The sequence below is a fragment of the Nicotiana tabacum genome, chromosome 16, assembly GCF_000715075.1.
Source record: "Nicotiana tabacum cultivar K326 chromosome 16, ASM71507v2, whole genome shotgun sequence".
NCBI lineage: Eukaryota > Viridiplantae > Streptophyta > Magnoliopsida > Solanales > Solanaceae > Nicotiana > Nicotiana tabacum.
In genome coordinates this window covers 85,269,385-85,286,202 of record NC_134095.1, presented here as the reverse complement: position 1 = coordinate 85,286,202, position 16,818 = coordinate 85,269,385, and the positions used below count along the sequence as shown (strand labels likewise).

The window sequence follows — 16,818 nt, the reverse complement described above, 5'->3', positions numbered from 1 at the left end:
TAGTGTGGATTCAACATAAACTGCAAGCCATCTAAGATCAACCCTAATCCAACCCCGCCTCACCCCCCGGTATGAAGTAAAGAAAACTCTACTACCCCCAACCTACAACCCTAATGTTTGACCTCCAGACCTTCCTATCAAGGGTCATGTCCTCGGAAATCTGCAGTCGTACCATGTCCTGCTTGATCAGCTCTCCCCAATACTTCTTAGGCCTCTCTCTACCTCTTCTCGTACCCAAATACTTCTTCCAAATATCTTCATTCCTAATCTTGTCTATCCTAGTGTGCCCGCACATCTACCTCAACATCCTCATCTCTGCTACTTTCATCCTCTGGATATGGGAGTTCTTAACCGGCCAACACTCTACCCCATACAACATGGCCGGTCTAACTACAGCTCTATAAAATTTACCTTTGAGTATCGGTGGCATTTTCTTGTCATACAAGACTCCAGATGAGAGCCTCTATTTCATCCAGCTAGCCCCTATACGGTGAGTGATGTACTCGTCGATCTCTCCATTCCCCTAAATCATCGACCCAAGGTACTTGAAGTTATCTCTCTTGGGGATGACCTGTGATCCAAGCTTCATGTCTCTGCCTACTTTCCTCGACTCAGCGCTAAACTTGCACTCCTGGTACTCTGTCTTACACCTGCTTAATTTGAAACCCTTAGACTCGAGGGTCTGTCTCCAAACTTCCAATCTCTTGTTAACACCGACCCTCTTCTCATCAATTAGAACTATGTTATCAGCAAATGACATACACCATGGCACATCCCCTTGAATATGGTGTGTCAATGCATACATCACCAAGGCAAATAAGAACGGGCTAAGCGCAGAGCGTTGGTGTAAATGCTCTGAGTCGCCTCCCACGGTCCTAACCTTAGTCTTAGCTCTATCATACATGTCCTTGATTGCTCTTATCTAGGCTATCGGCACGCTCTTTGCCTCAAGACATCTCCAAAGCACCTCCCTTGGAACCTTGTCATACGCTTTCTCCAAGTCAATAAACACCATGTGCAGATCCTTCTTCTTATCCATGTATTGTTCCACCAACCTCCTAATAAGGTGGATAGCTTCCGTAGTGGAAATAATAATAATAATAATAATAATAATAATAATAAATAATAATAATAATAATAATAATAATAATAATAATAATAATAATAATAATAATAATAATAATAATAATAATAATAATAATAATAATAATAATAATAATAATAATAATAATAATAATAATAATAATAATAATAATAATAATAATAATAATAATAATAATAATAATAATAATAATAATAATAATAATAATAATAATAATAATAATAATAATAATAATAATAATAATAATAATAATAATAATAATAATAATAATAATAATAATAATAATAATAATAATAATAATAATAATAATAATAATAATAATAATAATAATAATAATAATAATAATAATAATAATAATAATAATAATAATAATAATAATAATAATAATAATAATAATAATAATAATAATAATAATAATAATAATAATAATAATAATAATAATAATAATAATAATAATAATAATAATAATAATAATAATAATAATAATAATAATAATAATAATAATAATAATAATAATAATAATAATAATAATAATAATAATAATAATAATAATAATAATAATAATAATAATAATAATAATAATAATAATAATAATAATAATAATAATAATAATAATAATAATAATAATAATAATAATAATAATAATAATAATAATAATAATAATAATAATAATAATAATAATAATAATAATAATAATAATAATAATAATAATAATAATAATAATAATAATAATAATAATAATAATAATAATAATAATAATAATAATAATAATAATAATAATAATAATAATAATAATAATAATAATAATAATAATAATAATAATAATAATAATAATAATAATAATAATAATAATAATAATAATAATAATAATAATAATAATAATAATAATAATAATAATAATAATAATAATAATAATAATAATAATAATAATAATAATAATAATAATAATAATAATAATAATAATAATAATAATAATAATAATAATAATAATAATAATAATAATAATAATAATAATAATAATAATAATAATAATAATAATAATAATAATAATAATAATAATAATAATAATAATAATAATAATAATAATAATAATAATAATAATAATAATAATAATAATAATAATAATAATAATAATAATAATAATAATAATAATAATAATAATAATAATAATAATAATAATAATAATAATAATAATAATAATAATAATAATAATAATAATAATAATAATAATAATAATAATAATAATAATAATAATAATAATAATAATAATAATAATAATAATAATAATAATAATAATAATAATAATAATAATAATAATAATAATAATAATAATAATAATAATAATAATAATAATAATAATAATAATAATAATAATAATAATAATAATAATAATAATAATAATAATAATAATAATAATAATAATAATAATAATAATAATAATAATAATCATGCTTCTCTTATCCCTTTTTAACTATACATTCTATAGACGTTGGAGAAGTAAACAACCTTTTTTTTCTTTCAAAAAAAAAAAATATATATTCAAATTTAGGTTTTCATCAGCACTATTTGTCAATGTGGTATTTCTGAAGTATAATTTTGTTTTTCTCCAGAAAATCAACTAATCAAATCAAACCAAAACATTAGTTAATTTATTATTAATTTTGGAACCGTATCACTTAAAATAGATAGCAAAAATTAAATCTTGCTACGAATTAGAAATCTACTACTCGCTCTATCTCATATTATGTATCGTGTTTTTCTTTTACATGCCCCTTAAGAAATATTAAATAGGAAAATAATTAGACTATTTTACCCTTATTTATGTCTTAAGATATAATCTCTCTTCGTTGAACATTTATTCTATTTATGTGTATCTCCAACTTCAAAAACATTTATTATTAAGGGTAAAAAAGGAAAAAAAATTAATTTTATCTTGAACTTATACAATGATAAATAATTTGAAATAACTATTTTTTATAACCATGACTATTAATATGGGAAGGAGGGTGCAGACGTGTAGTACTCATCCATCCAGAAAGAAAAGAAGTGCCAAAATTTGGGGTTTAAGTTTCACCTTTTCCAAAAGTTTGCTTTATATATCTCGTATTGCCTCTAGTATTATGAGTATCACTTTTTAGGGGATTGAAAAAGTGAGATTATTTAATTTTTGTCTATTCGATCTGTTTGCCCAAGGGGAATTTGCAGTCGTACACTATTTTTATGTCACCTTTTAACTTATACCTTGTTTTTAAAAACTATTGATTTCCTAACCAACTAACAAAAAATCCGTAATAATATGACAATTATACCCCTTCCAAAACATATAAGAGTCTGTCTCTCCTCTGTATTCCCAGATTCAAATTCCAGATCTCTTCCGTATCTCCTCCATCAGTCCGTCTCTCCTGAGAACGCGTCTCGCATTCAAATTCCGAATTCAAATTCAAATTCAAATACATTGTAAGTATTCAAATTCATCTCCAGAATTCAAAATAGTTTTTGAATTATATATTTTCTGATTGATTGATTGATTGAAGTTGTTTGCCAAACCTCAATGATATGCTGAATTTGCAATTCTAAATCTATTTGACGATGAATTCTAACATTCTAAGCTGAAGTTATTTAGTTAACGAGCTGGCAAATAACACAACGAAGAAGAAATTATATTAAATTTTATATGATTGTTTTGTTGCTGAAGTTTTTTTGTCAATAATTAAAAGCTGAAGTTTTACTCGTACACTGGGTAAAAAAGCATAAAACATAAGTTAAAATTTCATATTGCACCAAAAAAACTTCGGCCTAGGTGCTGAATTTTTTTAGTTATTACTTAAAAACTTAAGCAGGAGGGTTGAAATTTTCCTCCTACACTGGCTAAATAAAAAATCATATTGCACCAAAAAAACTTCGGCCTAGGTGCTGAAGTTTTTTAGTTATTACTTAAAAACTTAAGCAGGAGGGCTGAAGTTTTCCTCCTACACTGGCTAAATTTAAAAATCATATTGCACCAAAAAAACTTCGGCCTAGGTGCTGAAATTTTTTAGTTATTACTTAAAAACTTAAGCAGGAGGGCTAAAGTTTTCCTCCTACACTGGCCAAATTAAAAAATCATATTGCACCAAAAAACCTTCGGCCTAGGTGTTGAAGTTTTTTAGTTATTACTTAAAAACTTAAGCATGAGGGCTAAAGTTTTCCTCCTACACTGGCTAAATTAAAAAATCATATTGCACCAAAAAAACTTCGGCCTAGGTGCTGAAGGTTTTTTCCCCTGCATTGGTGAATCACCATCATAAAAAAACTTCAGCTAATATGCTGAAGTTATTAAGCTTATCTCTAAAAACTTTAACACTTATAAGCTGAAGTTTTCTTTGCAGGATTCATTAATTATGTCATACATCTTTTTCCAAAAAAAACTTCAGGAGAAGATGCCTAAGTGATTTAGTTTATTTGTAAAAACTTCAGCACAAACAACCTAAAAAATTCTTCTGTTCACTTTCCTAATACTTGCCACTAAACATGAATCTGCAGGATGAGTTCGATTTGCATTGTTATAACTTTCAATGGGAGTTGGACTCCTGATTTCAAATACTTGGATCATGATACAAAACTTGTTCTACTTAATAAGGACATATCATTCAATACTTTCCTGAAGAAAATTAGTGAAGTTGCAAATATTGATTCAACCAGATATGCATTAAAAGTATGGTTTGATATCAAACTAAATACAAGCAAAGGAATGCTTGTAACTTCAGATGAAGAACTCAGTACGTGTATACATTTGCTTACAATTGATTCAGCCTACAAGAATTGTCATTTCGTCATCGAAAAAATACAACCTTCAGAATCAGCAGCATTCAACCAATCTCTTGCATATGCGATAGATTCAGAACCTTTTGTTGACTCTCAACATGAAGTACGAGTGCCAATAATGGAAGTAGACAACGGGCAACAACCTTCTAACATTACAGCTACTTCATAATACATAGTGCTGCAACAATTACCCCCTCCTCCAATAAATTCATACCAGTTTGTCGATGACCAAGAAGAAGAAGGACAGCTAATAATGCAAATTGACAACCAACACACAATCCAACAAAGCTTTTTTTCACCTTCTGCAATGATAAACAACAATGAAGATGAAGTAAACATGGAGCTTATACCGATAACATCACATAGAATTGAAGAAATTGCTGAAAGTTCTTGTGTTTCTCAGAAATCAAGAAAAAGAGTGACGAAAAAGGTGAAAGAATCTCCACCATGTAAAATACTTAGGCACGATGCGTTGCCTGAGGAAGTAAGAGTTGGATCAATCTTTGAGAACAAACAAAACATGACTAAATTTTTCTGTAGCTTGGAGATAAATCAAAAGGTTGAATTCACTGCTGCATTTGAAATTCTCCATAGCAATAATGTATCTAAATGCACCATTATTAAGCTTATCCCTTTGTGCAGGAGTCAAGAAATTTGCAATTAAACTCTTCAAATCATGGTTCCCCTTCCAGTAACCCTTAGAGTTAAACCATTCTGTAAATTCAAAATATTTTTGTCCTGGTCCTGTAGGTGGAGGCTCAGGGACATAAGGACCTGGTGCTACTACAGGTAGTCTAGGTTTTTTAGGTGCTTTGTCTTCTTTAGCTACTTTAGGATCTTAGGTGCTTTAGGGGCCATCTGTCCAAAAAAGTAAAAGATACAAATAATAACATCAGGACATTATCAAAAAGATCATTTAAAACTTCAACACCTAAGAAGGCTTAAGTTCGACAAGTATAAAACAAAAACTTCAGCTCTAGAGCTGAAGTTCGACAGGTATAAAACAAAAACTTCAGCTCTAAAGCTGAAGTTTACCAGTAACAAACACAAAAACTTCATCTCCTAAAGCTGGACTTCACCAGTTACAAACACAAAAAACTTCAGCTCCTAAAGATGGAATTCACCAGTTACAAACACAAAAACTTAATTCTGGTTCTCCATACAAGCACAAAACATTCAGCAAAAAAACAAAACACAAATTTAAAATCAAAAATAATGCCAAAACATAAAAAAAAACTTCAGCTCCTATCTAAGGTATCATTATCATCTATTTAACTCTGAAAATTTTTAAAAATTTGAACGTCTAATCACAAAAGAATTTATAGAATTTTCATTAACAACATAAACACTCGTTCAAAAAACCTAAAAATACAAACGTAAAAGTAAAACTAATGAACTTATCAAACTAAACCCTATCATAAATATATGACTATCAAACCCAAAACCAGAAATTAAATCGTAAAATAAAACCCAGAAAGTTAATGCAATGTACCTGTGATTAAATCGTAATGTGGGAACAACAACGACTAGCAGTTGAAAATTCGAAACAACGACGAAAACCCTTTGATTTCAGAGAAGAGCAAATCAAAAAAATACGAATAACGGGAGAGAGAGACAGAGATAGTAGAGTACTAGCGTATACTTGGAGAGAAAATAGTCTTTTAATAAAGAAGGGCAAAATAATCTTTTCAAATGGCTTTTAACAAAAAAAACAGGTACGAGTACAAACAGAAAGACAAAGTGGCTACAGGTTAAAAAGGGGCGCCCAGGACGCCCGTGCAATTTTTACTTTGCCTAATAATAGTTAAAAGTTGAGCTAACTAATTCAGATCTATACAAAAATTCAAGAACAAGGAGCATGAATCATGTGATTTTGTAAACTCCCATACGGTTTAGGGCCCACACTCTAAAAATTTGGGATTTGGCATAAGGTTCCATCACTAAATCCCAAATTTTTAGTTTGTACCAAAGCTGGTTTAATGCCATTATCAAAGAACCCTTGATTTGCAACTTGCATTTATTAGAATCTTGGAAATTAGTGAAAATTTTTTTTTAAAAAAAAAAAGGTTAACTAATTTATCCATTTATTTGACTAGTATTAGGGGTTTAGGCCAGCTCATGGGACGAGCTTCCTATCTTCCACAATTGAGATGAAGGGGCATTTGTATCTATACCCGTTTTTTGTGTCACATTTTAACTTGTGTCCGCTTTGCAAAAAAAATTGCAAGCGTACCCGCTTTTTCGCATAACTTCAGTATACGGGGCTGAAATAGCAAAGGCAATCACGCAAAACTTCAGCATTTTAGTAGCGGGGTCTGAAGTTCAGCTCTAGAGCTGAAGTTTTTATGTTGTAACTGGGAAACTTCAGCTCTAGAGCTGAAGTTTTAGAAATTCATAATCTAATGTTGACAATGCTTCTGTCATTGTTGCATATGAGGCTAAGACTAGGCTGAAGAGATCACTACATCTGATTTAGTTATCCAATCAAATACTGAAGATTTGCTTATGAGCAAAGGTGGTGGATCCATTATATCAGAATTCTATAGTGCAGAATATAGGAGAAACAATGCAGTACCCAGTATTATGAGTGCTTCAGACATGGTGATTCCTATCACTTGCATGGAGCATAGCACAATTAGGATGGATAGCAGGTCCTTTGGCTATTCTCTTTTGTGCAGCAGTTACTCTTTTTGCAATATTCATACTTTGTGATTGCTATAAATCTCCAAATTCTGCAACACAGATTTATAGGAAGACACAGATTTATAGGAAGACAGGTCCTTTGTTTGCATATTTCAGCTATTTATTTCAGAAGAAGAAGAAAACGAAGGAGGAGAAGAATGAGGAGAAAGGAGGCTGGAGTTATTTAAGAAGTGGGTATAAGTTAAAAGTTTTAAAAAAATGGGTATAAGTTAAATGGGAGCGACCAATTTGGGCGTCTGTGCAATTTTTCCTGAGATGGAAGGTTTAAACCTTATCGTTACGTAATACCCCTTTAACAAGAAGGCCAGTAAAATCCTATAAGTCGGGTCTGGGAAGGGTAAAGTGTATGCAGGTCTTATTCCTGCCTAATGAAAGTAGATAGACTGTTTCCTAAAGACCCTCTGCTCAAAAAAATAATAGAAAATAATATATGAGGGGGTCTGTCACCTCCCCTGATATGAAAAATACAAAGAAAAAATGGAAAATAATCACTAGTAGTAGTAGTATTTATTTTCCTACTTTATTTCTGTTTCCATCTTTTTTTTAACTAGGGTTTCGGAGTGGTGAGGTGGTACCATACCTTAGCCTTGAAGGGGTTAGTCCAAATAAGGGTGGGGCCATTTTAGGTATTGTCCAAAAGTTTATTTTTTGGTGGGACCCTTTGTTGGTCTCCAAGCGACCTTCCCCACCCCCCCCCCCACCCACCCCCAAAAAAAAAAAAGAAAAACTCCACCCTACCAACCCAGTCAGGACTCCAAACTAATTAAGCAATTTAATTACAATAAATTGCTTAATTTCAAGTGGCAGCTTTGATCTTGTCCCCTAAATGTAGATATCTTGACCTTTGACCTTTGAAAGATTCATCCAAGTTGACTCGCTCAACCTGCAGAAAAATTTGATCCAAATAATAGAAACTATTACAACTCCATCCAATTCCAAATATTAATTGTTTTGACTAAGGAATTTGTTTTAAGCACTATTTGATACTTTAAGAAAATAAAAAGTTATTTATTATTTATTTTTTCGAATCACCCTCAATGTTTCGATTAGCTGGTGGTAATTAAGTAAGAAATTTAAGAGATAAATACAATTTAGGCGAATACTCAAAGTTATAAAATTTCTTTCTTAAGAGTTGTAAAACTATCTTAAAAAATAAATAATATGAACAGAATGGAGTTGAGACCAGTCATATCTTAAGAAGGGAAGCAGCGTCCTTTATCATTGAAGAAGGAACCAATTATCACGACTTAATTATTCTCAAAACAGAGATAACTAAAAATGAAAAGGATTTCGTTTTTTCAATAAATAGAATAACATGCACAACAACATTCAGGAAAACATTTGTTTACATTTGCCACTGTCCCCTTCAGATGCTGGACTACATTAGTGACTGTTAAGTATAGTTGTTATGCTCTTTGCTAACATGTTACTCTAAAAAACCCTTAAAATGTAATTGGGAAGCGAACTGGCTCTTAGTAAGATGGTTGATGCTGTTAACTGATTGACTCGAGTGATGCAGGACTCGTGCAACTAACATCTCCTTTGAGCTGATCAAGCCTTGATCTAAGTGAAACTGGTGATACGAGCCGAGGGTAGAAAGTGCATGAAGAATATAAACACATTCATTCAGAAGGTTGTTTCAGCAGAGACTAAGTCACTTGGCAGGTGTAATCCGTTCACTCAATTTACTCCATGGATATCAGTCACAAATATACTACCTGAGTCGCACCAACCCCCTAAGACATCTCTGTCTGAACACTGTAAAAAACACGTAGAAAAGAGCTTAATGGATGAGGGATAACAAGAAACAAGTTTCATAGCAAAGTTGGCATATTACTGAACAAAAACTCTCAAACACACTAGTAGTCCGCGTAACAGTTCCAGAAACATAGCAGTTCATGAGGAGGTGAACAGGGGGAAAATAAGGAAACAGAATCAAGCAAAATGATACTGTTAACAACACTGGAGTTCAACAGTTAGTCAAGAAGCGACATCTGATTTAACAGAAGATCAGATCACAGTGCTGATCCATTTCAAATAAAAGAAGTGCATTGGTAGTGATTACCACCATCAAATTAACCAAGTAGAGCTGGATAATCTGCATATCACATTTACACTTAGTTCATACCTTGCTAAATCCAAGCCAATTAGAATCTCCTCGGTATGAAAATATTTTCTTGCTTTCTCGCCATCGTCCACAGAAGACCTGTGCAGAGGTATTCATCAATTGTGCTATTCAATATCAATGACATTGTCATGGGAAGTATAAAGGCTGTACAATACTTGCATTCAATTGCATACCTATAGCACAAATTAATGCTCTCTTAAGTTTATCAAGAATAGGAGAAGGAAAAAGGTGATGGAAACAAATCACTACTGGCACTATGACTATTATGAGGAACAAAAATCAAAATGCACCATGTATAAGGATGGAGCAAGACCAGATGGCTGTGGTGTAGGACCTCAAATTCGCAAGTTATAAACCATTCGTCATTTTGGGCCCTTAAACTAACAATAGATGACAGTAATCATTTCATGGGGCAACAGACTGCTGCCTGTCACTATCTTGAGACTGACGTTACAAAATTGGCAATAGTGTAGGGAAGGAAAAGGGGAAAAAGGAAATAAAGAACAAGAAAATCTGTGGAAGGAAACTACTAAATAACAAGAACCGGTTTTCGCTTACTTGAGTGATTTATGCTTCTACTTTGAAGGGGAAAAAAGAGTAATAACATTTTAATCATGGTAGACAGACCATGTAATGCATTTTACTCATTGCTTGGTGGGATGAATAAAAAAAAATTACTAAAAATTGGAGACAGATTAGAAGATAGTATCTTCAAATTCAAAGAACTAAAAGGAAAAAGAGAGTTGGGTTGGGTAGTGAGCGGAGAAATTGAGTTCTACATTTATTGTTTAGGGACCTGAACAGAAATAAAGAGAGAGAAATTCCTCAGTAATACTTTTAGTAAGATTTGTCGGCCAGACTGTCACTACTTAAAAAGTACAGCAATCAACAATATTGGATCTTAATGGGGATTATTACGTTTTGAGGAATTGAGGATACAAGTTGGAATAATGGAAAAAGATTTTGAACATCTTTGAAGGAATGTCTAGCTGTGCTGAAAATTTACATCAATATGGGCTCTATGTTAGTTCTATGTTTTAAGGAAGTGAAGATATAAGTTGGAGTAACGATGCAACTCAGATTCTCTACTTAATTCATGAGAAACTATGAATGGTTGGTTGTGAAACAGTCACCTCGTAGTCAACTCCTTGCACATAGACGTATTCAGGATCAATGGAAGAGAAAGCAAGTCCAGTTATCTGCCGTAGCATGAGATATTATATTAATTAGAAGTAGAAGAACAAAGCATGGGTATAATGAAGAACATTGAAAGAAAAAAATGAACAGCAAGGAAATAGAAGAAAAAAGAAACAAAAAGAATGGTCATTGAGATTGAGGGAACCAATAATGAGAATCTCAATGTATGACCAAACAACTTCATTCTGTGTGGCCTCACTTGAGACAAGGGTACTATTGGCAGGATTTCTTTTTAGAAGTTCCTTTGATACCTTATTACACAAAATAACTAAAATACCCCCACCCCCCCACCCCCCAAATACACACACATATGACAGAAATTTACCTCATATTTAGAGCAGTTTAGCCATCTTGAGATGGCTGACCACCTGCATTTGAAATGTATATTTCGCATCAGGACATTGAAGCAGACATAGGAAACTGAGATAATTACACACTTCATGAGAAGTTGAAAGAGAGAACATATCCGAGAGCTAAAAACCGCAATATTCCTTTCAAAAGAATGCAAAGATTAGAAATGTATGAGATGATAGACAAGATCAAAGTTGGCATAGTGTATTCCAAGTGATCTGCAATTGATTAAGCGCACAAGAACACTGTAAATATAATTTTTCTTTATACTAGTATAGCAAACAATCCCTCAGGACCAAGTAAAGCTTCATGAGGAAACAACCTTCGAGGATCATAGACGGTCACAGTGCGATCAGCTCCACCAGTTGCAATAGTACCTTTTGAAGAATTACAGACTGCATACAAGATATCTCCTACTGATCCACAGATTCGACGCACGCAACCACCTTTTTCATTCATTCTCAAGTCCCATATTGACAGCTGCAGTCAATACAGAGTGCAGAGAAGAATCAGGAGCGAACAGGGAATTCTCTGCATGATTCCAACATAAGAAAATGAAAAACAAAGGAACATCACCTGGCAACCTTCTGCAATTGCTAATACAGAGCTTTCACCCCCTCCAGAAAAACTTTGGATGAACATAAGTGATGATGGATACGACAATCTGCAACATGATTCTTGTTTGCATAGATTTCTCATAGATATTTAAGTAAGAAAAAAAAAGGAAAAAAGAAAATAGTCCACGAATAGAATTATTTGCCGTCCGACGGACACATAGCAGTTAGAAATGCAATCCAAATACTTTTCCAAAAATTGCTACTACAGACAGCAAGTCACAGGTATAAACATGGATACTCAGCTTTCATAGAGAGACATTATTGAAATTGATTAGTATGATGGGAAAGGTAGGGATAAGGTCTGCGTATATACTACCTTCCCCATACCCCACTTGTGGAATACACTGGGTATGTTGTTGTTATTGTTGTTGTTGTTGACGGGAAAGGAGAATGAGTAATAGAAATGGCTATGAGGGAGTGCATTTAATTCCTGGACTGTTTTGCTTTGGTTCTATTTATTTTGTCTTTTGTTCACACTTCAAATAGTGTATGCTGTTTTACTCAAAAGTTGACGAGCATTTGGACTGTGGATAAAAAGATGCCTTGTATCTTCAGTTTCTTTTTTCACAAATAAAGCATCTGCTAAAGGTATTAGTGCTCCTTAATGTTTGACTTGTTTATCTCCGACCACAAGAAGTAAACTCAGCATTTGGCAATAGTTTCCTATTTTTGGTGTTAGCTTTTGCAACACTGCCTCCAAAGGCCCAAGGTAACAGAAAACTTCCACATATATATATATATATATACAACAACAACAACATACCCAGTATTATCCCACACTATGGGGTCTGGGGAGGGTAGTGTGTACGTAGACCTTACCCCTACCTTGTGAGGATAGAGAGATTGTTTCCAATAGACCCTCGGCTCAGGAAAGCATAAGCACCACATTAATGAAAATAAAGACAAGAGGGGACAACACCAAAAGAGAGTGTGTGTAGAACCGGAGAACACAGTAGCAAGAAATAGAATGAACGGTTTGAGATGATACTGTAAAGGATAACTGCTGTCTCCAAACCAAAGATAGGTACTTACGTACGTAAAGTGCGGAGATGAATATCTTGGTCATAAACATCTACGGTTTTGGAGAAACTGTGAGCCACAGCTGCCTGAGGAAAAAGGCCAGTGAATACTGTAATTCAGGCTGAAAGCAAGAAATATGCCACTAAAAAGAATTTTTTCTTTGCAAAAGAGAACAAAGAGACAGAGAGAGAGAAGATGGTAAAAGAAAGAAAATGAAATGCATATGGAAGAAGAACAAAAATAACCTTCCACTTGCCTTCCAAGAGTTCAACTCAACTTAAAGTGCTTTAGAGTTCATTTGAATACCCAAAATGACATTGAGAATAACAGAAACTTACTATTTTGTGCTCAGGTATGTTGACTAGCTGAAGTTATTTAGCTTAATAAGCAATAGATACATGGGGCAAAAAGTAAGCAACGCTACATTTAGAGGCAAGGAGATTATTTTAAGAAAGTTTCTGCCATCATTTCACATTTCTCAGTATAACGTAGACAAAAAGTAAAATTTGTTCCAAACAGCAGATAGTCTAGCTGGAAAACTCTCAAGCAAAGGACACAAGCTATATTGAAGCACACCGGAAGATATACAACAGCAAATGGATAGCAAACTAATCAGAAGACAAGGACAAGGGCCACCCTCCACCCCAATTCTCTCTAATTTGCACCCACAAGCACACATACAATGGTGTTCATACAAACTTTACTGAGCAGGAAGAAGCTTAAAGATGTGAGACATCAGGATTAAGGAGTACAAACTCAAATCTAGCAGATACATGAGATCAAATACCATGGACCATTGAGTAGGGTTGAAGCAAAGGCCTGCCCAGCTACCTTCTCCAACACCACAATCTCGAGGAGAGACAGAATACGTAAGCCTGTTGACATCTGAAAAAAAGAGCACTTGATCAAACCACAATCAAAACATCATGCTTGTAAGAATAACTCACTAGTGAAATTCAATTCCTGGCCAATGTTAAAATCACATTACACAATTTTGCTTAGATCTAGTCTAATTAGCAAAACTATCAGTTTATCTAATAAGTTTTAATCAAGAAGCAAGTTGGTAAACAACATCACTCATACGTTAGATTATACTACTCTAAGCTCAGCATCTTTAGTTAAATTATAATAAAACTAAACAAGTGAGCATGTTGGACCACATAACTAGTGAATTTAGTTACTAACAGTTGCTTAACGCCTATATCCATAGAGAAAATTTAGGTCTGCCAGGAGCTACACCAAAATAAACTGTTAATGTTTATCCGAATCCACCACCATATAGTTCCGTGATGAAAATGAAACAGGAGAGATACCTTTACCACTGGCATCTAATCTTGAGACAATAAGGTGACCATAAGAATCCACGCTTCCCAGTGTTAAGCAACCAGTGCCTGTAGAGAGCTAGACATAGCATCAAGTTGTTGACAGGTAGAGGCTAGCTGCTTCAAGTACTTAATAGAAAAAAAATCACTGTAAACGAATGGAAAAACCGCATAGCAAAAAAATAAGGAAGATAGAAAAGAAGTAAAAGCAGCAAGTTCTTAAAAGGAAATGAGGTAGAAAATCCTTCAGATGTACAAGACCACTGTATGGTACAAATACTTTCTAACTTAAGAAAAAAGTTTTAATACTAGTTTTATAATTCAATGATGTGATACAACAGACCATTTCCGTCGTTTCTTTTTCTAATTCCCCTTCTCTGTCTCTCTATCTATATGTATCATTGCCTCCCTCACATCATTTTCTTGGGTGGAAAGTAGAGTGAACTCCTTTATCACCATGCCTTATTTCAATACCTTAGGAGGATTATTTCAGAATAAGAGAATAGCAACAAACTTTTCAGTAAATCACAAGAGCTGCCAAATATTAAAAAGCTAAATACCACTTAAAAATGCAAGTGCAACTCATGGAAATCAGAAGATATGCAGCATGTCTCCAGAACTTACTTTCAGTTTCAGCTAGCACTATGCTTTGGATTTCTGACCGATGGGGGCAGCGATTGACCACTGAGGCCTCTAGAACCTTCACATGAACGTCATTGTTAAGCAACATCACAATTTTCTTCTTGCATCATTACAAAAGAAATGACAAGTTTACCTCACATTGTTCAGGAATTAGGAGGTCCCCCTTTCCTAGGTTGATCAGTGAACTTTTCATCGGAATCTGTACAGTGAAAATGAAAATAAAATGAACTACTCTTTCTTGTCTGTCAAACATGTCTATCAAAAACATGCTTGTAAAAGTGTTAGTCAGCTAATAACCTGCAAGAATGTGTGTCAAGTCAATAATGAACTTATTGTCTTTTATAGACAGGATAACTACAACAATAATAACCGAGGACGAAATTAAATAACTACATGACAACAATCTGCAATCCGACAGAGTAGCTTATTCAACTTCCCCCACCCCCAACCAATCCTCAATCTGTCTCTCTATCTCTTCTTGTCACCTTTACAAATCACAAACAGAAGGCGTAAATTGTGTGTGCAGGGTCATATCAACAGGGGCAGATCTATAGTGTTAGCTATAGGTTCACACGAATCATGTAGCTTTCGTCCAAGCCCTGTATATGTATTAAGAAATACACTATCAATAAATATTTCACTCTGAAACCAGTTATTATTGTATATTAACATGAGGTTGCTGTCGGAACTCATAAACTTAAAATTTTGGAGCCTCTTGGATATCAGACATGCAAGAAATAAAATTATAATAATTGGAAAGACAATTTCAGGTTTTCCCCTCTCTTAAATTATAATAACTTGAGAATAATGGCAACTCAGTTTAGCATTCTAGAATTCATTTGGGGACTGTAAAAAGAATGTTCCAGTGAGTGGCTCCAATAAACATTGGAAGAACCAAAAAAAAAAAATTCTAACCTGAATATAATAATATAGAAAGTTGTGATTTTTGACATGCACATATGATAATTTCTGAAACCTTGCACATGTAATACATATACACAAGTGTAAAGCATGTCAGTATAGGGAATTTTGAATATAAGGACTTACAAGAAGTCTGTAAATATGGCAACCAGAAGCTACATAGACCCAACAAGAAGAATTGTTATCATCATTCACCTGCTCTCAGAAAAAGAGTTAAAATGAATAGGGAAAAATGGAAATAGGGAAAAAAGAAGAAGAGGCAATTAGTATAACGGACATGAAGGGCAAGACGAGTAGACTGGAGATTGCCCGGGGAAGGATGCTCTATAACAGTGGAAGGAATCACTGCTTTCTTCAACCACTTTGCTTTCAACTCCACCATCTCTCAGTTTCGCTGCTGCTGCTTTTGGTTCTATGGGTTTGCTTCAACGCCCAACAATTACAAAGACTTTAGGGAAAAGAAAAAAGAAAAACTTTAGGAGAAAAATTCTACCTATTTCTTTTACAAAAAAACTGTTTTACTTTTTCTTTAGTCATATACATTGATTATATACAATTATATGGGTAAAACCTATTTTGATCCTCCAACTTTGCCTTAAAAATCAAAATGCTCCTCCATAATTAAACAACAGACATTCTGCTCCTCTTATCATATGCATTTTCTATTTTACCCTTATTAATTCCTCCTTTGTGTAGGAGTGTCAATAAATATTTAAAAACCGACTAAACCGACCGAACTGTATCGTACCGAATCGATTTTTAGGTTGCTTTTAATAAAACCATAGGTTTTATATAAATCTATAATTATACCGATAATTATGGTTGATTTTTTATTTTATAAAAATAAACCAAAAATACTGAATCGTACCAAATAAATTTATATGTGAAAAATATATTTATATATTAAGTTTAAAAATAATAAAGCATTCAATTTTTCCTTGGGCTCTGAAATTATAAAAACAGTTACAAGTCAACAAGTAATTAATTTCAAAATCCTAATTTCCAAATCTA

General features: G+C 32.6%; 1 protein-coding gene across 2 annotated transcripts; it reads right to left on the bottom strand.

Moving 5' to 3' along the window:
• Positions 1-8,882: 8,882 nt before the first annotated feature.
• LOC107790185 (uncharacterized) lies at positions 8,883-16,305 on the bottom strand. Of its 2 annotated transcripts, XM_075233017.1 has the most exons (13): positions 16,085-16,305; positions 15,934-16,002; positions 15,020-15,085; positions 14,869-14,944; positions 14,236-14,313; positions 13,710-13,807; positions 12,935-13,008; positions 11,862-11,949; positions 11,608-11,765; positions 11,260-11,302; positions 10,871-10,936; positions 9,738-9,815; positions 8,883-9,367 (listed from the first exon to the last, which is right to left on the bottom strand). In XM_075233017.1, exons 1-13 carry the CDS (start codon positions 16,187-16,189, stop codon positions 9,290-9,292), a joined length of 1,077 nt encoding a protein of 358 aa, XP_075089118.1. In that variant the 5' UTR covers positions 16,190-16,305; the 3' UTR covers positions 8,883-9,289. The 2 variants fall into 2 exon arrangements, with proteins under 2 accessions (XP_075089118.1, XP_075089119.1); XM_075233018.1 differs by lacking the exon at positions 10,871-10,936.
• Between the last annotated feature and the right edge of the window lie 513 nt (positions 16,306-16,818).

Bases quoted from the DNA above. Each gene is read 5' to 3' on its own strand.
- LOC107790185 (XM_075233017.1), bottom strand. From the start codon at position 16,189: ATGGTGGAGTTGAAAGCAAAGTGGTTGAAGAAAGCAGTGATTCCTTCC. The intron at 14,314-14,868 runs GTAAGTTCTGGA...AGCTCTCTACAG, and splicing joins AGTGCTAGCTGAAACTGAAA to GCACTGGTTGCTTAACACTG. The intron at 11,766-11,861 runs GTGATGTTCCTT...TATTGACTGCAG, and splicing joins CAATTGCAGAAGGTTGCCAG to CTGTCAATATGGGACTTGAG.